General features: G+C 42.5%; 1 protein-coding gene across 1 annotated transcript in view; it reads left to right on the forward strand.

Moving 5' to 3' along the window:
* Positions 1 to 25145, forward strand: part of LOC124556791 (coiled-coil domain-containing protein 63) — a gene marked incomplete at its 3' end in the record, with an annotated part of 232808 nt that extends 207663 nt beyond the window's left edge. Inside the window, 4 exon segments of the mRNA XM_047130802.1 lie at positions 142 to 329; positions 7721 to 7890; positions 24055 to 24339; positions 25077 to 25145. Coding sequence (XP_046986758.1) covers positions 142 to 329; positions 7721 to 7890; positions 24055 to 24339; positions 25077 to 25145 — 712 coding nt within the window.
* Between the last annotated feature and the right edge of the window lie 941 nt (positions 25146 to 26086).

Genomic DNA, 26086 nt, shown 5'->3' on the forward strand with positions numbered 1-26086 from the left:
ACCTAACACGTCTGCGAAAATATCTTACAAAATAAGGACGATAAATAAAGGTCGAAATATACTATTACATCTAGGTCTATAGCACAAATTATGACGAAATCCTGCTACCAGCAATGAATTAGATGCAATCTGTGTTGGCAGAGAGGAGGCCCAGAACAAACTGCAGGCTCTGAAGGAGCGTGGGCGGCTGGACGTGCTGCTTCACGGCCAGGAGATGCGCGAGCTGCACCGCCGCCTCGACTACGATACCAAACTGCAGGACTTCCTCGCAGTCAAGGCGCAGCGCCGCGTCATGGCCGACCTCGAGGCTAGGGAGGCGCAAAAGAAACGTGAGCAAACTCCACCTATATCCTAAACGTTTCCGGGCAATCTTGCCAGCGGCCGTTGCCAGATGATTCAGAGTAATTAAATGGTTCAAACGGCTCTGAGCACTATGCGACTTAACTTCTGAGGTCATCAGTCGCCTAGAACTTAGAACTAATTAAACCTAACTAACCTAAGGACATCACACACATCCAGGCCCGAGGCAGGATTCGAACCTGCGACCGTAGCGTCAGAGTAATTAGTTCGACAACATCAAACATACCTTCCCCAACAAAACCCGAAAATAAGTCTTGCTAGCTGTCCAATCTGTCTTCCAACAAAGTTTAACCATTACCATTTTCAACACCCAAGCCCATCTCATTCTCAACCACAAATCAACATTAGTTCGACCTGTTCAGAAGTCACACCATTCTCTCCTAAACCAAATACGCGGTCACAGCCAATATTCTCTCTCCTCCTGCCCCGTCGCTTTCTTTGATTCCCACCAACTCCGGAAAACCACTCAACAAACCGCTCAACATATCACTCGTAACTTTTTTTCCACATCTCATGCAACGAAGTTATCAGCCTTAACCTCTACTCAGTCACAACTCCATCCACAGGCTGACACACACAGCTCATTTATTCGACCCTCCCCCCCCCCCCCCCAGACACATAGATACATACACACGCACACGCACACACACACACACACACACACACACACACACACATCTACACTGAACATCTGCGTCAATCCTATCCACAATGCACATTGCTAGCACATAAATAGATAGCCCTAGTAACATCAACCCCATGTGTCATGGAATAACGAACATCATCAACGTACCATAAAATATTTCACCATTACTATTATTTATGTTCTGAAAAAAAATCTTGCCAATTTATCTGTGGCTGATGCGTGAAACGTTGGATTGTTGCTTGCCACCCCAGCCAGCGAAGAAAAAAAAATAAAGAAAAAATCGCCTACCGCTCACACAGTTTTTCTTTAATGAAGTCATTAGTCGAATACATTTTCAGAAGTAAAAACTCACGAACATTCTTCAGCCGTATTGTTAGAAAACAGCTTTTGTCCTGAAAATGGAGTCTTCTCTTCACTGAGTGTGAATGTTTTGTCTTAAGAAGTGACTGTTAAACAAAACCAAGCATAGTGAGTCACTTGACTCGAATCTAGGATGCGTGGAGTTAAATAACGAGTCATTTCACCCTGTTTTTCGTACTTCCAGAAACCTCTTACTGTGCATGTGATGATAGTTTATTCAACAAGAACATGGGCGATCACCATCCCCGTCTTGGTACACATGAATTTGTATTTAGTTGAGTCGTCAAACTGTCATTCTGCCTTCCATATTGTCGATTACTATAATGAAAGCAATATAACTGTTCTGATTGTGTTATTCAAATAAATTCTACATCTACATCTACATCTACATTTATACTCCGCAAGCCACCCAACGGTGTGTGGCGGAGGGCACTTTACGTGCCACTGCCTTTAATTCACAGCAAATTAATTTCAGTCACACACTGTCAAATTTCAGAACTTGTAAATTTACTGTCAGGTGCACTGATGCATCTACACAATACCCAGGTATTCTCTCACACGTCTGATACTGCCAGTGTCTCGTAAGCCGTGCTGATTACTGTATAAAGTAAATGAGTGGAACGTTGATGGAAGAATGATAGAATTTCAACAGAGAGATGTATTAAAAACTATGTTTACAATGGAAAGTATCATAATTATTAATTAATTATGGGTATTTTTGTTTTCCTGTATCTCCATAGCTTCGTTATGCTACGTTACTGGTATTACTCTGATCAGCGTTCCTCAGTTTTGTATTAAATAATTATTTAAACATTGCGTAATACACTGGTTCGTAGATTTCAGATGTGTATGAAATCGAGAGAGAAATCTCAAGTGCTATTTGTGAATATATCAAGGTGCCACGATATTTCATTGTGCGACAGTAGAAGTCCAATTCTTTGAGACATGAGATGGAATTAATACGTATTTCCTTGTTAATTAATTCTCTCTTTTATTACTGATTTTGGCTTTATAAATAAAGGGTAGATTATAGTAGGTTTATTGATGGTGGCGAGAGCAAAACACGACATAGGCACATAGCCTGCTTCTCCCGAAAAGCCCTAAAGAGAACGCCGGGCTCTACATCCTCGTCCAACTACTGCTGATAATCAAAGTTGTCTTTTTGATATGACCAGAAAATAGTATCCAGAAGTGACTGATGGTCATGGTGACTGACGAAATTGTAGGGACCATCTACTCGCCTGCTGTTCTGGCAATGACACTTCTGTAAACATCTGGTTTATAATTAGCTACATCCACACTGCAGCGACTACATTAAAGTGCAATATCAACCTCAATAGTCCAGAAGTTTGTTTAACATGCGTGCCTGCTCGTTTTAGCTAACGAAACTTGCTAGTCTAAACAAGCTTGCATCAACCTTAGCTGTTCCTGAAAGTGAGGTAGTTCTGACAATACTGTACCTTAAGGACGATACTGTACCTTAAGGATGGCACGTCAAGATCCATGCCTTGCTTTTATCCCTGCATCACCAAAGGAAGTCTATATCCATCCCCTCCCCGGCCCCGACCTACAGCCACAGGCGCATACGCGTTGTTATTATGCCTACGTGGCGTCGCAACACAAACCTAGAAACGTTACTTTGGCCGCTACTGACCGTTATGATTCTGAACTTGTATACTCTATTCGTGAATTATGATGTGTATCATTTATTCATATATTAGCAGTTCTGTCAAAACTCTAGATGTGTGACATACGTCTTCTTCTAAATGAAGACAAAATGAGTCCTTTGCCGACGGGGTATTCAAGCGTAGACTACATTTCTTGTAATTATTATTTAATTATGTTACTGGAAGGCCATTAAAATATCTGAAATTTTCGGGTGGAAGTTGTGTTATTTTTTCGTCATTAAGCGCACAAATCTGTGGTAATTATGATACATAAATGTCTGCTTAACACAACTGCACCTGTAGACCAAATCCATAGTACTGCACTAACATTTGTGCTGCCAAACGGAAAAAAATATAAATCGCTTTGTAAAAATAATATTTACTCCCTGCAGAACGTATCCGAAATCCATTCTACCAAATGTCAGTCGACAGACTCTCATAAACGGTACATCATCGACGTCCAGAATCCACAGTAGAAAAAATATTGAGAGACGTTTGGGTAACCGTCGAATACATATACAGTTCTTCAGAAATTTTGCCAATATGGTACAAGTTTCATATGTCTCATATAATACCTTAGACATCTGTCTTTACTTAATGGTAACTTTGAAGCAAAAGTGAAGTTCATGTTATCTAAAACCTGTCAGAATTTGAAGAAGCCGCACCAATCTCAGACGCATTTCATAGTTGATGAACCATAGAAGGAGACTAAGGTTAAAGCAATTGATAATTTGTACTACCCCGTTGGGATGCGTGCCAGGATAGCTACTTTTATGTTTTACTATGATGGTCGACGGAAATGACAAATATTAATGTGAAAATTAAAATCTCATTCTGTAACTGCCAGATTTATGAAGCTTGCCACATGCAGTGGCAAAACGGAGGTGGAGAAGGATTTTATTTTCTGCCGTTCCTTTCCAAACGCCTTTCCAGAAAAGAGCCTAAGAAAGTTATCGTCAAAGAGGCACCGTTGAGAAGCTCCTCAGCATGAAAATGTGGACGTTTTAGGTAGTGTTGGCAGAATGAGTTTATGTGGAATTATAGACACTATTTAAAGTTATAGTGAGATGATTCCTCAGGTATCACCTAAACATGACAACATCAAAACACGGCGTTTAGTCTCTTTTCTCAATTTTTGGGTACACGAAAGAGGAGTAAAGACAGCAGTACGGCAGACAACTGGGAATAAAGCGACGACGTGCATTCGATCTTGTTTACAAACAAACTTCTCATTACCCGCGACAAACGCCTTATTTCAAAATAAAATAGTGGGAAGACAGAAGGGCCACAGTCTAATGAAACAGCTGCAGGGCTGTAAGCTTCCACCGTTGATCTCCGCTGGCACTGCATGTGAGTCAGCTTTTCCGTTGTTGCTCAAGCTGAATTTGCTTAGTGTTCCTTACATTTGTTTCACGTTTCCTTTTGCTGTCGTAATATATAACTTCGCGAATCACTTATATGAGCAACAAGAAAAAATTATTTTTAACAGTAATTTTCTGAAGCATCTGACAGACAGCGTTTTTTCCAAATAAATAAGTGGCTAAAACGGAGAGTATTACTTCACTGAGAACCTGCAAACCAATGCTAATGTCTGTAACGATGCATTTAATAATTTTGTAAGAAATAACTGTTTCACTTTGTTTCGTAGGAAGCATGTAACATTCCAAACGCACTGTCCAATTTTGTGATGGAAGATGATCATAGATAATAGTATTACAGATAATAGTGTAGTTAAGGAGTTCTTTGTCGTTGAATAGAAGTTGTAAATGTTCTTTCTTCTTGTTCTTCAACATTGTTTTAGGTGGAGAACTTTCTTTGTAGGTCCGTAGCTGACAAAGTGTTCATCTGTAAACAGCACTTGCGTAGCATCACTTTCTTGCCTTTATTTCATTTGTTTATATTTCTTTCTTTGCGGCTAGTTTCGGAGTCGCAGCCCTATTCTCAAAATACATAAAGAGTAAGTCTCAGAACAAATATAGAACTTTTGGTGAATTATAGTGTAACAGTCTTAAATTGCCGTTAAAGTGTGTAATATACATGATCCAATGACTGTCGGCCGGGATAACAGAGCATGTTATCTCACTGCTCCCGGGATTCGGGAAGGCGATCAATCCCACCTGGCAGACTGAAGACCAGGACTGATGTGCTGGCCCTCCTAGATGCTATTTTTGGGCGTTTTCCCACATCCCCCTAGGTATATACCGGGCTGGTACCTCCGATCCGTCTCGGATTTCTGCTACACAAACATTTAGAAAACGTTCTCACACTTGAACAGAAGACCTGCACTAGACACAGCCATATGGGGTACGTAGTTTCCGTCCCGGGGGGAGTGATGGCGTCGGAAAGGGCTTCCGGCCACTAGGTGTCACAAACATTGCTTCAACACATATAACAACGCCGCTCTCATAGGGAATCGGAAAAAGACGAAGAAAAAGGTAAGCGATCAAGGGACTCACATAGAACTGACAGATATTTTTGTGTATTTCAACGTTTGGCACTGTTTTTAAGCATAAACATGTCATTTATAGTGCAACGGACGGTAGGACAAACTGCGGAATGTGTCGATCGCGCCGCTTTCCGTGCTATCCCGTCATATACTGGTGTTAAGCGTGAACATAGTTGCATTCATCGAGTTTTACTGTTGCATAATATACATGTCGACGTGATAAGTTGAGCTTCGAACAATAAATGTTAATTATACATTTACTTAGATTGTGTCGTTAATTATCATTCTTTCTTGGTAGTTTCAGTACGTTTTAGTGCATCATATTTGCTTTATTCTGAAGCCTAAACTACATTTTATGCTGTGTACGGATTAATGTCCCATTGTATCCCTAGGAAAACCGTCATCAGCCTGAATATTGATTCGAAGACCACGGTACTTTAGTAGGTATGGTTCTGTTGGAGGTGGTATGCCATTGCTTTCCCCTGATCTCTGAACTGACCTACCCGGCCAGTTATAGGGGGATCTGTAATGGGGATTGGTTCAAATGGCTCTGAGAACTATGCGACTTAACTTCTGAGGTCATCAGTCACCTAGAACTTAGATCTAATTAAACCTAACTAACCTAAGGACATCACATACATCCATGCCCGAGGCAGGATTCGAACCTGCGACCGCAGCGGTCGCTCGGCTCCAGACTGTAGCGCCTAGAACCGCACGGCCACTCCGGCCGGCTATAAAGTAAATTCCGAACCACAGTGGAACTCGATATTTTTCACATCAAAAAGCATTGCAAGAGGTGAAAGTAGTGATAAGTATCAGATGAAAATCCTAAGATTGTCCAGGGATAGAAACCGAAACCTTTGGATTTGTAGTCTATCGCTTTACCTCTTAGCTACCGAGCCACAACGTTCCCATATCCACACATAATAATATTAAAATGGATACATATATGTGTATGTATGTATGATGTTCCGCATCTCCTCCTAAACCACTAGGCCAATTACAAACAAACTTGGTACACGAATCACCTACTGTCTGGAAAGAACAGCTGTGGGGATAAGAAGCACCTGCCTGTCGAAGGGGTGGGTGTGGGCTTGGAGGTGAGAAAACAATGTAGTCCATGACGCTCCAATTCCCAAACCTTATTGGTCCGGTATTTGAGAATAAGAGCATTTATTGACTTATAAAAACCTTACACTTAATTTCGAAGCCTTAAGAAACTTTTTCGCCCCGACAACCTCACAAAATGATGAAAGAAAAGAAGCTTGTTGCTTACTACATTTTCGCTGTGCATGCAGTAGCACAGCCGCATCAGGTATGACATTTAAATTTATTATTTATTTCCTACTAACCCTATTTGCAACAAATTTCGCAGGCAGTATCCAAATATACCACTGAATATACAGTCCGCCCCCGGTAGCTGAGTGGTCAGCGTGACAGAATGTCAATCATAAGGGCCCAGGTTCGATTCCCGGCGGGTTCGGAGATTTTCTCCGCTGAGGGACTGGGGTGTTGTGTTGTCCTAATCATCATCATTTCATCCCCATCGACGCGCAAGTCGCCAAAGTGGCGTCAAATCGAAAGACTTGCACCAGGCGAACGGTCTGCTCAACGGGAGGCCATAATCACACGGCAAAAAAAAAAAAAAAAAAAAAAAAAAAAAAAAAAAAAAAAAAAAAAAAAAAATTGAATGTACATGGAAAGTTATATCTTTGTACAACACATTATTCTAAAGATACTACATCATAAAAATTGAGCTGCGTGCAAACGAAACTGCAAGACGAAGTTCGCTAGAGATGCAGGTGTACAAATAAATGTGAAATATGTTAAATATATGTGACATGTAAGTTACGCTTGCATACTCGGGCAAAGACATGGGTAAAAAGCTCCTCCTAAACCACTCGATCGCTTTTAACCAAACTTGGTAGACATATCTGTCCAGAAAGAAGTGATTGCGTCCCCAAAACTAGCCAAAAAGGAAGAAATGTAGCCGGCCGGAGTGGCCGTGCGGTTATAGGCGCTACAGTCTGGAACCGCGTGACCGCTACGGTCGCAGGTTCGAATCCTGCCTCGGGCATGGATGTGTGTGATGTCCTTAGGTTAGTTAGGTTTAAGTAGTTCTAAGTTCTAGGGGACTGATGACCACAGTAGTTAAGTTCCATAGTGCTCAGAGCCATTTTTGAAGAAATGTAAATAAATAGAATGAAACTAATAAAATTCAGTGTCATGTCTTGTTTACAGAAATGCAACGAGAGGCGACAGAGAAGATGATCGAGTCATACCACAGTATCCTACAGAAGATCAAGGAGTTTTCCGGTGAGGACGACGTGGACAGGCTAGCTGCACAGTTTCTCAAACAGGAGGAGGAAAACTTCGCTTTGTTTAATTACGTCAATGAGCTGAATAACGAGGTAAGCTTGAAGCTTTCTTTAAGTACTGATTTACTAACAATAACTGTTCCAGTAGTATTTACCTGTGTGCAGTTCATTTATTAACTGGGACGAAGCTGTTATGATGCTTCTCTGTATAGAGGGATCTCCCTCAAACTCTTGCATTGACGTTGCTGCATAGAATAAACTATCAGGAATAAAATTTGTCTGTACACAATTAGCTTTCAGTAGGTTAAATTGCGTCAACGGTTCAGAATAGTAATATTGCCTCAATTAGCCGAAACTGGTACTCTTATTTTGTGAAATGGAGTATTTGATTTAACTTAATGCCTGTGTAGATATACTGTTTATTTCTTCTCTAATTTCCTGTCTCATCTAAATAAAGTCAGCATTACAACTCTGACGTACCTGAAACATGAAATATGGCGATTATTTTTAAATTTCAGCATTTTCTGTCCTCTTATATTTTCTCACAGAATGCAGTTTAATGCAATAACTTCAGACATAGTTACTCGTCATCAGTTCAACAAAACTTCTTGTAACGTATGGAAATTATCGGCACATGAATCTCTCGTGATCTGTAAACGATCAGTGAAATAACAGCTTGTTTACGATAAAATAAATGCGAAAATAAACCATTGCTGTATTCGGCTGATAACATAATAAAAATAGAACCACACGGTGTAAGCTAATTGTGACTTTAAGAATATCGTTTCCAATGCAATTTGGAATTGTTACAGTACTTAGTCGGATGTTGTAATTATATACCTTGGCCACAATCAGTTTCTCTTTAATATTTGTAGTACTGAAACTGGGCGAGGGCTTTCCTGAAACAAATCCTAGTTTCATAAAGATCATCAAGAAAAGTAAGGCTTACCGACTTTCATGACGTTTATCATATTTGCGCAAAAATGTTTCATTTATACATTTCCGTGCCAACAATATATCACACTTGCACAAAAAAGAGTGGCGTAAGAGACATTTATTTAGTGATCAGCCTAAATGTCACCTCGTACAATGCACATACTTAAATTTACATCATTCCCGAATTTATATTCATTTCGAACGTGGAGCGTTTAAAGCCGAACCGAATTCAGTGACACGGTGCCCATTCTGTCGTATTCACTGTTGCTTCTAAATGATACACCGCTGATCCTCGACGTAATCTCATTGAAAGCAGAGTTCCCACAGATGGTGTTTCGTCCGTAGCAATCCGCTAAGTTCTTCGATGACTCGTGTTAACATGTGCTACCCACCTCAATAGCTTGCTCTCAGAGTCGGCATGCACTAATACCCGTTTACTGTCTACCTGGGCGAAGCCAGCGTTTACAATTGTCGCATTACCACCGACGTCAATACACGGCCAGAGAGTTAATACCACCAGGATATTGCACCAATAAGCATTATGATGGTCGAAGATAAATGGGTCATTAGGGGGCTTTGCAGTACATTCAGATACTGTTGGTGCTATTACATGCTCCAGACTCCAGTTACCTCATGATGACTTTTGTATAGACATTATTGTTGAATTGAATGCAGTTTTTCAATGCTATACACAGTATCGGAAAACTAAAACGACACTAGTTTCCTTTTAGCCAGTTTTGCTGTTGCTGTTGCTATTGCAGCTACTTTGTTTTATGGCGCTCGATATTGAGGTCACAAGCGTGCTATACCTGTACGTAGTTTTCTTCTCAATCAAGGCCCAGATAATCTGTACAACACATTTCACGATTAAACTTCTGTTCAAATGTTTACCACTTTTAGAAAAAAACCTAATAAGCTCCATAAAAGACTCCTATTTTGGTGTGTTAGTCCTTCAAGGCACCCAAGCAATCTTCTGCGTAGTTTGGAATGTATGAGAGAGGTACTAGTGGAAGTAAATCTGTGAGGGCGGGTCGCGAGTCGTGCCCGGATAGCTCAGTTGCTAAGAGTATTGTCCACGAAAGGCAAAGTTCCACATTTATGCCCCGACCTAGCACACAGAATATTCAGTGTCTGAGTATTTGAATTTCCAGTTATATAGATAGATCCCTCTTGAGATCTTCTTGTAGCAAGTGTATTTCATACCTTTCTGTATACAGCACTAATTTTAGCTTCAGGTACGGATAAATAATATAAATGTGCTGTATCTTTCCTTACTTCATGTTGTTTTCTTAATAGCTGTGAGCAAATAGTTTTGCTCCTTATATACTGAGTACTGCTCGTGGACAAGTCGGTGTATTTCGTTCATGTTTCACATCCGGTGTTTGTAAAACAGGTAAGCAAAATAATTCGGTCTTTTTCTAAAAGTGGTAAACATTTGAACAGAAGTAAATCGTGAAATGTGTTGTACAGATTATCTGGGCCTTGATTGAGAAGAAAACTACGTACAGGTATAGCACGCTTGTGACCTCAATATCGAGCGCCATAAAACAAAGTAGCTGCAGTAGCAACAGCAATTTCTGTTGTTACTGAGTAGGAGAGCAATGATGATACTCAACTAGTAACATCCTCTTGTCTTTTTCTGCTACAGACGATACTACAGTTCTTATATGTGAGCCGGCTACATTCTTTAACAATTGGCGCATACATTCTACTAGAAAATATACTCTTTAAAACGACATTTACTGGAAATTACAACATTGCAGAAATTTACAAAACTAAGAAAAATTTCATATTCATCTTTGCATGAATGAGATTAATGGTTACAGATACAACATAAACGATGTATTACGTAAATATTATAACACAAGCAATGAAAGGAAACCGCCAACGAGCACTTGTAGATAAAGAGGTAATAAGGACGTACATGAGCTTACGATTGACGATGAAACTAAAACATTCCAGCCAGATGCGATGAAATGCAGTCTCCGAACCGTGCCTTATGCAAACGATGACTATATGAGAACGCTTGCAGTAAACATCTCACAGTAATGACCTCTTCGGCAGTTACGGCGCATGCTTGAGACCAAACCTGCGTCGGCATAATACAAAGCTAATCAAATGTCAACTATGGTGATTACTTACGTCCCTGTACGTATGTTGGCGGGATAACTGCTGTGGACGAGTCCCTTACAACATACCGCTTGCCAATCACGAGATGTGTAGCACAGCTCTACTCGTACCGACCTGGGCTCAGCCAAGCATCGCTGCCAGCCGTCAGCGAAAGCCATAATGTTTTGCTGATGAGGACACTCTTCCAAATGTAATGCTTAGTTGTATACATACTATCCATGTTTACATAGGTCGAATGCCCTTGAACGAAGGTCGCAAAAAAAGTTAATGGTGTAAAGTCCCATTGACGGCGAGATAGTAATGGGAAAAACGCCCGCCCGGTTGGCCGTGCGGTCTAACGCACGGCTTTCCAGGCGGGAAGGAGCACCTGGTCCCCGGCACGAATCCGCCCGGTGGAATAGCGTCGAGGTCCGGTGAACCGGCCAGTCTGTGGATGGTTTTTAGGCGGTTTTCCATCTGCTTCGGCGAATGCGGGCTGGTTCCCCTTATTCCGCCTCAGTTACACTATGTCGGGGATTGCTGCGCAAACAAGTTCTCCACGTACGCGTACACCACCATTACTCGACAACGCAAACATAGGGGTTACACTCGTCTGGTGTGAGACGTTCCCTGGGGGGTCCACCGGGGGCCAAACCGCACAATAACCCTGGGTTCGTTGTGGGGCGGCGGAGGGGTGGAGTGGACTGCGGTAGTCGTCGTGGGGTTGTGGACCATTGCAGCTGCGGCGTGGATGGAGTCTCTCCGTCGTTTCTAGGTCCCCGGTTAACATACAATACATACAAGGGGAAAAACTCGAAAAGGCCAAGGATTTTGAAGGAAACGGCCGTATCTTTTTCAAAGGAACCATCCTGACTTTCACTATGGTCGTTACAGGGAAGCCGTAAAAAACCGACATTACGGTTGCCGGATAACGATTTAAACCGCACTCCTCTCGAATGTGGTCCCTCACCCCTTGTTCAAACTTAGGTTAAAGAAAAATAATTCTACCGTCTTAGACTCATGTACATTTAGTATTCTAGTTACCATAATTCATTTTATTGGTCAGTAAATGTGAAAATATTGATAGTTACATTCCAGGTTAGTTTACCACATGCGAATGCATTTTTCTTTCAGAAAATTTTAATTTTGTGATTGTGAGATGGCATGCCACCCTGCTCTGGAGGTAATTACAGTACAGTGATATCAGTCAATTATCAGATACAAATCAGTTTAATGCTACAATTATCATCTCCGTTGCCGCGCGAGGTAGCCGCGTGGTCAGCGGCGCCTTGCCACTATTCGCGCGGCTCTCCCCGTCGGTGGTTCGAGTCCTCCCTCGGGCATGGGTGTGTGTGTTGTCCTTAGCGTAAGTTAGTTTAAGCTAGAATAAGTAGTGTGTAAGCCTAGGGACCGACGACGTCAGCAGTTTGGTCCCATAGGAACTTACCACCACCATCTCCGTTGCTATCTCTTGTTACACCACATTATCGCCCAAGCGTGATGCACGTGTGTATGATAGCCATGTTGAAGGTTAATGTGACTGACCAAACATACACGAAAACCCTTAAGCAATGCGGAATCGAGCCCTAGATGTCATGAGAGGCGGACCTGGCAGTGTAAAAGGAGGCTGGGAGTACGGAGCTGTCAATAGAGAAGCAGTAACAACAGAAGTGGTTGCTCAGGACAGTTCAGTGACTGCTAACGTGAGCTAGTCGCTTGATGTCACCTGAGTACCAAATCCATCACGGACATTTCTCCCCTTCTAAAGTTGTCCAAGGCTACTGTTGTTTCTGTGACTGTGAAGTGGAAACGCGAAGGAACAATCAGAGCTAAACCAAAACCAGTCAGACCTCATGTACTTAGTGCTGCAGAGGGTGGATGCATGATATTAGCGTAAGGAATCACTCGTGAGTTCCAAAGTGCTACCATCAGCGCAGCTAGGACAATGAATGCGCAGGGAGCTAAAAAGTATAGGCTATAGGGTATAATGGTCGAGCAGCTCATCATAAGCCACACATTTGTTTAGTGAATGCTAAGCGACGCTTGAGGCGGTGTATAGAGCGACGCCATTGGACACTGGGTGACTGTATCCTGTGGCCGTCCGATGGAAGGGTTTGACGAATGTGAGGAGAACGTTACCTGCCATTACGCAGGAGGTGGCGTTACAGTATGGGCGTGTTTTTTGAAAATAGTGTGTGATCCCCTTAATGCGATTAATAAGACAGTAAATAGGGAAGATATGAACCTGTTTCACAGAATTGTTTAAGGGGGGTAGGACGTCAAACTGGCCGACGTGGAGTAGGAGAGGCACCACAGGACATTTTAATTTCCATTGTCTATACTTTTACAAATAAATTCATAAAACTTCGACAGCATGACCAGGAAGGGTTCAGGATTCACGCTCATAGCAGTGGAAGTACAAAAATATAACAAAATACATGGGAAATTTCATCATTTTTTCACTTACTATTGGCTGCATTTGTTGCTATAGGTACTCTTTTCTTCAAAAGCAAGGGAGATTCTTCAATGAATTTTGGACAGCATACAAACCATACTTACTGGTGTATGAAACTCTAGAATTTTCCAAATCTATTGAAAACTGTGCTAAAAATTGAGATAATTAATCATAAAATTTGAGTTTCTCCTAAACATGAAGTTTAAAATGTAACAGCTTATTCATTTTTTCATTAATTAAATAAATTCTAGAGTTTCATACACCTGTAAGTATGGTTTGTATGCTGCGCAAAATTCATCGAAGACTCTCTTACTTGTGAAGAAAAGTGTACCTATAGCAACAAATGCAGCTAACAGCAAGTGAAAAAATGATGAAATTTCACACGTAAAAAAAATTATTTTGATATGATTTTGAACTTACATTGCTATGAGTTTGAATCCTGAATCCCTCCTGGTCGTGTTGACAGTTTCATGAATTTATTTGTAAAAGTATAGTCAGTGGAGATTAAAATGTCGTGTGGCGCCTCTCCTGCTCCAAGTCGGCCAGTTTGACGTCATACCCCCCTTAATGCTTATAGTAGAGGAACAACTCGGAGACGATGATTGTTTATATCAAATGACAATGCACCTTGTCATAAAGCAGCATATATGTGTGAATGGTTTCCTGAAAAGGTCTGACGTGCCCAGAGTCCCAATCTGAACCCAGTGGAAAGATTTTGGGATGAGTTAGGACGTTGCCTTCGCTCCAGACCCCAGTCCCCAACATTCCTACTTTCTCTAGTTTCGAGGGAGAACGGTTTGCCATTTCTCTACAGACATGAAGACAGTTCATGAGCGTCGCAGCGTATTTCAAGCAGACATAAATGCGTAGATTGATCACACTCCATATTAATGCACAATAATTAGTGCCTGGTTACTTATAATCTGATAGTGTATTGTCTTTCTCAGCATGCATTTAATAGGCCTATATAAGGCAACAAGGTCAGTGTATGTTCGATTTTGTACCAAAATCTTGTGTATGGCACATGTGTATTGAAATGCACGGACTCGTTTCTTGCATTTATTATTGTTTCAGACACTTATAGTATTGTCTATGATTGTTTCTTGCTGCAGCGGCAAACCATTTTCTTTTCATCGATTTTGAAACTAACGTAGATACTTCTGTACGGGATGTGTGAAGCAACTGCACGATGATGAGACCAAGGACAATGGAGGGACCGGATTCACCGCCTAATATACGAGGGCTATTCGGAAAGTGAAGAACCATCGGTCGCGAAATGGAAACCACTGTAAAAATCAGACGAGACTTTTCACAGACGTTTTGGGCAGTGCCTCTAGTGTGCCTGTCGATCGCATTAAGACGCTCTTTTCAGTTGTAAGCGCACTGTGAGCTAGTAAAGATGCCTAGAGCAACAATGTCTCCCGCCAAGTAGGAGGGCCCGTTGAGAGCCATACGCGAGTGGAACGGGAAAGGGAAGTAATGACAGTGGCACGTAAAGTGCCCCCCGCCACACACCGTTGGGTGGCTTGCACACTATAAATGTAGATGTAGATGTAGAACACAACTGCCATGCACTTCCTTCTTCATGGCAGTTCTCAGCCGAACTCTGCAGGGGCAGTGTAGACGCTTCTGAAGCCTTTTCGATGGGAAGTGTTCGATCACCCACAACACAGCCCTAATTGGCTCGCCCTGAGCATCATCTCTATTCACATGAAACGTTGGATACGAAGACAACACTTAGGCGCAGGCTATGCGCTATAGACAGCGTATAGAATTGTCGGAAAGCACAGGGGGCTGCCTTCTATGACGATGGTGTTGGAAATCTGGTATAACGCTCCGACAAATGTCTAAGTCGGAGCGGTGACTATGTAGAGCTGTAAGGTAGGCCTACAGCTAAACGTGCAAAGAAAACTGTTTTGATTTTGACTGTGGTTTCCACTTCGCGTCCGATCCTTCCCCACTTTCCGAACAATCCTCGTAGGCGTCGGTATGACTGCAGTCCAGGAGAATGCGTCTAGTAACATTACAGTGGAATCGCACGAAAAGGTTTCTTAGGATAGTGTCTCAAAATATCAAGCGCAGATAAAGTAGGAAGTTAAGGAGATAAATAAGGATTTAATTTTAAAAAATATTCTAGATGTCACTGTTGCGTTGTAGATCTATACCTAATAGAGTTGCCGTCAAGGAATTCGCACTCTTTGAGCAAATTTCGAAGTATTTCGTTCAGTTGTGGATCGAGAGCAGTGTCTGTTCTTTCTGATATATAAGTAAGTTTCAAAATTGAAACCAGCATAAAATTGCAAAACGATGTGAAGACACTGACGCTTGAAGAAAACATTACGTCTCAAATGAAACAAAATGCCGACAAGCAGGGCTGAGACAGGAAGCAGGTAAACAAGGAAATAGAGTATGATCTGGCAAAGAAAGAATTTTGATACATATCGGTGCGCAGCTCTGGGAAAGGTCGTAGCCGCGCTCAGAGACGTACGAGAAACTAGGTAGAAACGTAGCATTATTGCTGCAATTAGAACAATAAACTTTCCGTGGGTCAAAAATTACAGCCATTGTCCATCGATTGTTCAGAATTTGCTGTAAACTACCCTAATACCTTAGGTCTATACCTAATGGCGTCGCTTCCGAATGTGAATAATGGTGTACGCAGGATGTAGAGTTTGTCACCTTCGTAGTTAATGTGAACGAAATACACTGTACCCTTTTTCATTGTCTGACCTTTGTCACTCTCAGTACGAGAGACGACTAGCAGAATACGCGGTCATGGAGTAATCACAGCCTTTTGATGTTATTCGAAGAGAGCCTTTTCTAAGCTTCCCTGCAACTTGCGTGCCTTACAGCAATTCAGATGAGTACATCTCTTGTACAACCCAATTTTTTAAGTAGCTGATGTTGTCTGCAAAGTGACACTGCACCATATTTTGTATTCTCACCCAGGGAGATACAACAGCCAGTGAAGCAGAATATTCATATTTTGGGGGATGAAATTTCAAAGCCCCGTCGTAACGTTTCCGTTACTTCCTTCCATCATGTAACGCAAGCACCAGGATGATTAATTTAGAAAGGCCAGATCGATTTTACACCCACTGTTCGATATGAGCTAGCATTCCAACCCTACTGTGTCCCAACATTCTGCAACACTTTGAAGAAAACTACCTATTGATACATAACCAGCATGGACTCAGAAACACAACTGGCTTGATTCGTACGAAACAATGACGGGGGATATCAAGCTGATTTGATGTTTATAGTAGGCTTTTGCCATCATGTCTCACAAGCAGCTTCTAACCGCATGCGTCTGGAGTATGGTCCCAGCTGTACGTCTGGATTCATGATTTTCTATCAGAAAATTCGCAGCTGATCGGAGGTCGGCTAGTGAGATAAAATATACGGGGTGATTATAATTAAAGTTAAACTTTGAAACCGCGGTAGAAATGACGCCACTGGCCAGAATGACTTCAAATTGCAACGGAATATTATCGGAGGAGGGGAAAATCCTATGGCAGAAGAAAAATAAATAGTTACAAAATGAAGCAATATATGGCACTGTAAACATCATAATTTAATAGTGGTCGACTGCAAATGACAAGTGAATTATGCTACAATGCCTAAGGCGTACGTCTAACGTTAAAGAAACTGTACTACTCAGTGTACATGGGTGTTCAGTTGTGATACTGTTAGTTACGTAAGCCCATCCACCAGGGTAAGGTCTTATGACGTCGGATGGGAAAAATCAATGTTTACTGTCCCGAGGCCAAAAACCGTATAAAAAGTATCAATCACGTCGGTTTTTAAGTGTCCTGAGGTCAAAAACCGCATAAATAGCATAAATCAAAATCAAATTGGATTATTAATTTCAGTGTGACTGGCGCAAAACATGTCAAATGTACTGTCCACTGTTTTCTGCAAGAAGTTGAAATCGAGAAACAGCATGTCCCACAACTGAACGAAGTGTTTCCGGGGTCACGTTCAGAATGTGTTACGCAATGCGTGCCTTCAGCGCAATTAAGTTTGCAATGGGAACACAACATCTTTCAAATAGCCCCACAACCAGAAATCACACGCATTAATATCAGGTGATCGGGACGGCCAGGCTGTAGAGAAGTGGCGGCTGATAATTCTACCATTTCCGAAATGGCGCTTTTACTTTTGCGGTCATCAGTCCCCTAGAACGTACAACTACTTAAACCTAACCAACCTAAGGACATCACACACACCCTTGCCCGAGGCAGGATTCGAACCTGCCACCGTAGCAGCCGCGCGGTTCAGGACTGAAGCGCCTAGAACCGCTCGGCCACAGCGAACGGCCCCTACGTGATACTGAAATATGGAGTTATTCAGAGCTAACAAACCATAGCTGGTACTTAGATACAACAGGAGTCACCAGCATATAAGCAGTATCTACAAGAATTTAGCACACATGAAGTGTCATTGATGTACAGTGAGAAAAGGAATGAACCAAGGACTGAACCCTGGTGGAAACCATAGTGGCTTCTTTGAACTCCAGATGACTCGCTGCCAGTTTTTGAGACAGCTACTGAAACAAAGTATTGTACTCTTTGAAAAATGTAGTTGTTTCATTTTCTTAAGTAATGTAACGGACAGTCAAATGAAAACGAATCGCGTGGGAACAAAGTAGTTAAACTGTTTATTATTTCAAAATTAATGGCCAGAACTGTGAATGCAGTTATCCCACTGTGAGGCAACACGACCAATGCCATCAACAAATAATGTTTGCGGTTGCCTGTCGAACCATGGTTGTACCCTGGCGTACACGTCTTCGCCCAAAGTAAATCAACGGCCCGCCGACAAGACGCCAATGCTGTTTCGAGTATGTTGCGGAAGTTTCGCCGGAAAGCGCTTACACATCCTCCATACAGTCCCTATCTCTCCCTGGACGACTTTTACATTTTAGAGCGCTGAAGAAAGGCATTCGTGGTCGTCGATTTGCTTCGGACGAAGAGGTGCACGCCTGAGTACAATCATGGCTCTGTAGCCAAACTCAGACATTTTTCCTTGCAGACATTGATCGTCTAGTGTCACAGTAGCATAAATGTATTAATATTTATGGCAACTAATTTTGAAATAATGAAATGTTTACTTACCTTTTTGGAAATTTGTGGTAAGGTCTTATGGGACTAAACTGCTGAGGTCTCCGGTCCCTACGCTTACACACTAGTTAATATAACTTAAACTAACTTGCGCTAAGGACAACATACACACACATGCGCAAGGGAGGACTCGAACCTCGGACGGGGGGAGCCGCGAGAACCGCGACAAGACGCCACAGACCGCGATGCTACCCCGCGCGGCTTACTTACCTTTTATCCTCGTGTCTTAGTTTCATTTGACTGTCCCTTAAAAGTCATATGTCGAAACCTACAGTATCTAAAGACTTGACGAAGTTCAGAAATGTTGGATGGTTGCATTACTGCTGTCCATGGCATGCTTGATATCGTCAGTCGCCTTTTTAAATGCACTTTGCTGTGTTATTGTGTTATCGGATATTTATCGTGGACATTATATGTTTTAATATAATCGGTCAACTGCTCGTGAAAAATGAACTCCACGGCTTGATATATTAGAAGTATCTGCCTGTGGCTGAGAATCAGTCGTAGCTTGAGAGCTAATTGCTGTCGAGAATGCGCCTTTTAATTCGTCTGCGTATACTTCAATAACTGCATCAGGTTTTGCTTCTCCAGTACCGAAGTCGAGCAGTATTTTCCACAATAGTGCGTAAAACAAAGGAGAAACGCGTGATTTCGCGATGTGCACGCTTGCTTTTGCTTTGTTTCCTTTACACTAAATAAAATTCAGGAGTTGGGTTTCGCTTGAATTTTCCTGTATGCGGAGAACCGTTGATTCATTATGTGGCGCAGTTCCGTAGCCAGCCATTAAGTGGAGATTTTAGCTGCAGTTCTTTATTTGTGTCTCTCGTGACTGTTACATACTGGTACGATGACACTATCGAGGTCAAGGCTGACTGATAGGATGATACAGCGCCAGGTTTTGATGGTTTACAGGTTGCCTTCTTCAGATAGTCACTGCAACATTTTCAACCACGGTATCTGTGGGAAACATGCATGACATACAGGCATACGTCATATAACGTCAGAAATGTTAACTGCACGTCACAGTGTTCAGAAGATCCAGTATGGCCTTCTGTTTCCGGTGTTTCTTGATTTTTAGGCACACAAATACACCGAATACACACGTGGCCGTCGTGAGTAACATTGCCTTGGGCGTCTCATTTCTCGTTGCGATGACGTTCTGAGGTCACCTATGTCGCCAGAAGTGACAGATTGTGACTTTTTCTTGTGAGGGTATTTCACGGAACGAAACTATGTTAACAAAACCAAAAGTGTAGTGTACCTGACAGCTGCCGTTAAGGAAGAAGAGGATTTGATTGACCAACAGTAGTCAAGCTTAGTTGTCAGTTACATCTGGCAAAGTTGAAAATTGTATTCGAAAGAATGGCCGCCACTTGGATAACGTAGTTATTCGTAAGAGACTATGTAAACCAAACACCATATGTTAACTTTCAAAGTTGTATAAATAATTTTTTTGTTAAAAATCAGCTTTGGAAACCGTCCAAAAAAAAAGGAGAGGAAAAAAGGTATTCTTCCTCTAACCTTGCCACATTGAAACTAACGTAACAAGTAAGTCACAAAGTGCTTTCTATTTGTTTTCATTACTTAACCGCCGGCCGCTGGTGGCCGAGCGGTTCTGGCGCTACAGTCTGGAACCGCGCGACCGCTACGGTCGCAGGTTCGAATCCTGCCTCGGGCATGGATGTGTGTGTTGTCCTTAGGTTAGTTAGGATTAAGTAGTTCTAAGTTCTAGGGGACTTATGACCTCAGCAGTTGAGTTCCATAGTGCTCAGAGCCATTTTTGAACCATTACTTAACCACTGATTATGGAATACCTCCGGAATCCTAGCAACTGTTTTCAGCCAAGTTGGCGTACACAACTGAGACAGAGGCATGCATATGAGGAATGTGAACCGTGCACAAACTTTTCCCCTTGCAGTGTGATATGGATTCACGCCGTTTTCGTACTTAGAAATAGGATCCTCGTCATGGGAGTAAGCGAAGTACTCAGTAGGTGGAATCGTCGACAATACCCGGAAACGAAAAGAGGTATATAGGGAACATTCGTAAATTAATAACAGAAACTTCTACGGCTTTCAACAGAAATTCTTCGGGCAAAGACTGAACTCACGAGACGCAACGGCCGTATGTGTCTTTGTCATTGAGACGTACAAACAAGATAAGTTGTCAGGAGTCTTACGGTGTTTGTTACAGCGCCACGTGTAACCCACTATAGGTTACGAAACAAGAGATTATAAAGTCTTTGGCGTAGGTACTCATTCATATTTTTAACCGTTTCTTCTCCTACCTTATTTTCATACATTTTCGCTTCTTCCAAAGGTCTAAAGCTCTGGACATCGAGGGCAGAGTCATTAAGGCTGCATTTCTGATTGCATTGTGTTTAGATTCAAATACGCTTCTTCTGAGAAAAATGCTGTTAAGTCTAAAAAATGACGCGCATTACTCGACTGTAACGAAATATGGATAACGAGCGCGAGTGTACACAATTAATATGCAGTCCTCGTGGCCTGCTCGTCGCTCGCAATTTCTGGGCTCCTAGCCGGTTTACTGAAACATCGCTGTTTTCCTCTGGCGGTCCTCCCTTCTCCCCCCCCCCCCCCTCCCCCTGGCACACACACACACACACACACACACACACACACACACACACACACTCACACAGCATAAATAGCTTTTTATTTATTTTCACCGGAAATTCTGGAAGTGGTATTTTGTTGCATGTAACAGGCTACACAGGTACTTACGATGGAAACTGTGTGACAATAAAAACAGCAATGAAGATAAAACCAATTCAAAGAGTTTCATAGTATTAGTATGAAGGTATTCGTCACTTTTTATTACAGCATTAATAAAATACCATTTCGGATAGTAAAGAAACTAGATAATTGCTGATGACAGCAAAAGCGTGCGAAACTCTAGGAGAACACAGCAATTTTTTTTCTGTAAAAACAACTAGGGCTATTTTCCTTTACAAACATATTCCTTATTAAGATGTCTGAGCACAAGGGACTGTACGAACGTCACATACCAGCAAATATCCAAGAAACTATGATTTGTGGATATATTCTAAGCCTTTTATCTGGAGAAAATTGTGTCTTTAGATACATAACGAGAGTTTCTGAATTTCTCGTACGCCGTCGTTTGAATTACCAACTGATACGAGCGCCCGGATTCGTGGAGTGCTAAAGAAAATTTACATCAAACCTAACTGAGAAAACTGAGCACTGTGACGAACTAAGCATAACGTCTTCTGCAGAAGAGTTCATTTACTACGGAAACTACACAGAACGAGTGTTCGTGTAGTAATCACCATTCCCGTCCTTAAAAGTAAATACTCATCAAAATTGGATAGGATGGGGGTTTTCTAGCACAGAAATTTATTTGAAACGATTAATACACTAAAAACAGCTACGCTTGGGACACTTATAAATAAACATCACAGGAGGATTGTAGTTAGATTGACGTGGTTTTGGAAATAGAGCATTTTAAGTTTTAGGTTTCCACTATACGCTTTGAAGACATGTGCTTTGACGACGTAGTTGCCATTTTAGAAATAAATCCAGATCTTGGAATATTTCGTTTTTGTGCTTAAGGAACGGCTGGGACTTCTGTGTAAAGAGGAAAGGAAGATAACGGTTTATTGGTCCGTCGACGACGAGGAGTTTATTAGCGACGTTCAAGCTTAGATTAGGAAACGGAGAGAAAGAAAATCGGCCATTCTCTTCCAGTGGAGCCATCTAGGTATTTACTTTAATAGCTTTATGGAAACCAGGAGGTCCTTCGAGACAGAACATATGCTGGGTTTGGAGATGGCTGGTGAAGGAAATCAGCGGCATCTTTCCCAAACATCACACTGTTTAGGTGAACCTAGGTAAATATTTATGTGCATGGCTCTGTGGTCATTTGAACCGCCATTCTCCCAAATTTAAATACGTTGTCCTGCGATTGTGTCACATTGCTCCGTTATTTTAGGTGAAAGGGCGGTGGTTATGCACTATCACTTTTTTAAATGGCACATTCACAACTAACTGATTTATGTTACAAAGATTCCTAACGTTAATAGGTTTTGATATTGTTTATCAGTGAAGGGGACACACAATATAAACGGTGTAAAACTCGAATATACTACGTATCATTTCTCTTTTAGAATTTGTATATGGTTGGTTGATTGTTTCGGGGGAGGAGTCTGTGGTCATCGGTCCCATCGTATTAGGGGAGGACGGGGAAGGAAGTCAGCTGTGCCCTTTTACAGGAACCACACCGGGATTTACCTCAAGCAGTTTAGGGAAATCACGGGAAACCTTAATGGGGATGGCTGGACGTGGGTTTGAACCGTCGTCCTCTCGGATCCGAGTGCACTGTGGTAACCACTGCGCCACCTCGCTCTGTAGAATTTGTATTTGGTAACAAATGTAATTAACCTCCAGGGTAACAGTAATTTCTTTTTCATTACTTCAACCCATAAACGCGAGAGTGTGGAATACATTGTGCATAAGGTACGGAAATGGTCAGTTTACTGATCACTGTTACTTTTAAAAACTGTGCAGTCTCGTCTTCACTAAAAATCCGCTAAGGCTATAGCGTGAATTTTCAAACACTCCACGTAATTAAATTGAAAATGGTATTGTGTTTTAAATAAATCGTAGGCGATCTCGTCTATTAGCCTTTTCTAAATGTGGTTCAGCCTAGAATTTAAGCCATGGCTACAAGTCCTTACAACGATCACTAAATTCATGTGTAACTCGACACCAAAACTCACTTATCACTAACGTTTAGTACAGACACATTTTATATTGTGTTAAAGTTTTATACACACTTCTGAGATAGCTGTATTAGGGAATAAAGGCTAAAAGTAGTATATTAGATGAGAGAAATTCGCAACAGAGTTATCTAGCATTGTCACTGATAAATTAAGTAGATTTAGAACGCCAACCACATCGCATATTTTCGAAATTAATTGTTATTTTTGAAGGTTTGCGTAAATAATCAAGTACACATCAGTAAGTAAAACGTAAGGCAACATGAAATAGTCATGTTGAATCTCTGTACAATTCAATAGTGTCACTGGTAGCCGTTTACCTTATTTTTCGAAACTGCTTGAAGTTAACGAATCATCTCGCATGCCAGGAGACGTCATGGGCCAGAAAACTAGGAGAGGCAGATGATGTGTTATTTCCTATCTTATACTGCTTTTCATAATGAGTTCCAATAAGACTGCTAAGTTTAGAATCTTCAGTTTCTAGGAGTAAAATCTCTAATTGGAGTTGAAAATGGGTAACTAGACAGCATCTTTCGACTATTTATGGGGAGAGTGCTGCGTTCCGGCTGTGGATTTACCATATCCCTTCATATGTATTCGTGTAGACAAAATACAGTACCACACACATACATGCACACATACACACACACACACACTTGTTAATTAATACACACAAGAGAGTTACAAAGTTTACACTTTAATACACGTAAGAGGATATCAATGGTGAAATACCTGCACTACTATCTTGTTCAGAACAGAAACATCAGATATCTGTCCTTAAGCCTGGGACTGACTGACGCCGTAACACGATAAAGTTATGTTATTTCTTCGGCCGACGAACGCCGTTAATGAGGCATATAAATGCTTTGTTACAGTTAGAGGCGCTGCAGGACCAAGTGGATGTTCTGAAGACGCGCATAGATGAGCAGAGGGCGCTGAACCGGCAGCGGGCACAACAGCAGCAAGACTGCCTGGCAGATCTGCGGTCGCAGCTGGAGGAGAGGACGAAGGAGGCGCAGGACACGGAGGACGTCCTGAAGGATCGCAATGATGTCCTCAGCAAGGTGCTCGAGGGCATAGAGCGCATATTCTCCCTGGCACACTGTGCGCAGTCACCCGTCTTGCAGCTACTGGGTGAGTTCATCTACATCTACATCTACATCCATACTCCGCAAGCCACCTGACGGTTCTCCCTTCTATTCCAGTCTCGTATTGTTCGTGGAAAGTAGGATTGTCGGTATGCCTCTGTGTGGGCTCTAATCTCTCTGATTTTATCCCCATGGTCTCTTCGCGAGATATACGTAGAAGGGAGCAATATACTGCTTGACTCCTCGGTGAAGGTATGTTCTCGAAAATTCAACAAAAGCCCGTACCGAGCTACTGAACGTCTCTTCTGCAGAGTCTTCCACTGGAGTTTATCTATCACCTCCGTAACGCTTTCGCGATTACTGAATGACCCTGTAACGAAGCGCGCTGCTCTCCATTGGATCTTCTCTATCTCTTTTATCAACCCTATCTGGTACGGATCCCACACTGCTGAGCAGTATTCAAGCAGTGGGCGCACAAGCGTTCTGTAACCTACTTCCTTTGTTTTCGGATTGCATTTTCTTAGGATTCTTCCAATGACTCTCAGTCTGGCATCTGCTTTACCGACGATCAACTTTATATGATCATTCCATTTTAAATCACTCCTAATGCGTACTCCCAGATAATTTATGGAATTAACTGCTCCCAGTTACTGACCTGCTATATTGTAGCTAAATGATAAGGGATCTTTCTTTCTACGTATTCGCAGCACATTACACTTGTCTACATTGAGATTGAATTGCCATTCCCTGCACCATGCGTCAATTCGCTGCAGATCCTCCTGCATTTCACTACAATTTTCCATTGTTACAACCTCTCGATATACCACAGCATCATCCGCAAAAAGCCTCAGTGAACTTCCGATGTCATCCACAAGGTCATTTATGTACACTCCTGGAAATGGAAAAAAGAACACATTGACACCGGTGTGTCAGACCCACCATACTTGCTCCGGACACTGCGAGAGGGCTGTACAAGCAATGATCACACGCACGGCACAGCGGACACACCAGGAACCGCGGTGTTGGCCGTAGAATGGCGCTAGCTTCGCAGCATTTGTGCACCGCCGCCGTCAGTGTCAGCCAGTTTGCCGTGGCATACGGAGCTCCATCGCAGTCTTTAACACTGGTAGCATGCCGCGACAGCGTGGACGTGAACCGTATGTGCAGTTGACGGACATTGAGCGAGGGCGTATAGTGGGCATGCGGGAGGCTGGGTGGACGTACCGCCGAATTGCTCAACACGTGGGGCGTGAGGTCTCCACAGTACATCGATGTTGTCGCCAGTGGTCGGCGGAAGGTGCACGTGCCCGTCGACCTGGGACCGGACCGCAGCGACGCACGGATGCACGCCAAGACCGTAGGATCCTACGCAGTGCCGTTGGGGACCGCACCGCCACTTCCCAGCAAATTAGGGACACTGTTGCTCCTGGGGTATCGGCGAGGACCATTCACAACCGTCTCCATGAAGCTGGGCTACGGTCCCGCACACCGTTAGGCCGTCTTCCGCTCACGCCCCAACATCGTGCAGCCCGCCTCCAGTGGTGTCGCGACAGGCGTGAATGGAGGGACGAATGGAGACGTGTCGTCTTCAGCGATGAGAGTCGCTTCTGCCTTGGTGCCAATGATGGTCGTATGCGTGTTTGGCGCCGTGCAGGTGAGCGCCACAATCAGGACTGCATACGACCGAGGCACACAGGGCCAACACCCGGCATCATGGTGTGGGGAGCGATCTCCTACAGTGGCCGTACACCACTGGTGATCGTCGAGGGGACACTGAATAGTGCACGGTACATCCAAACCGTCATCGAACCCATCGTTC

The sequence above is a fragment of the Schistocerca americana genome, chromosome X (genome assembly GCF_021461395.2).
Source record: "Schistocerca americana isolate TAMUIC-IGC-003095 chromosome X, iqSchAmer2.1, whole genome shotgun sequence".
Lineage (NCBI taxonomy): Eukaryota > Metazoa > Arthropoda > Insecta > Orthoptera > Acrididae > Schistocerca > Schistocerca americana.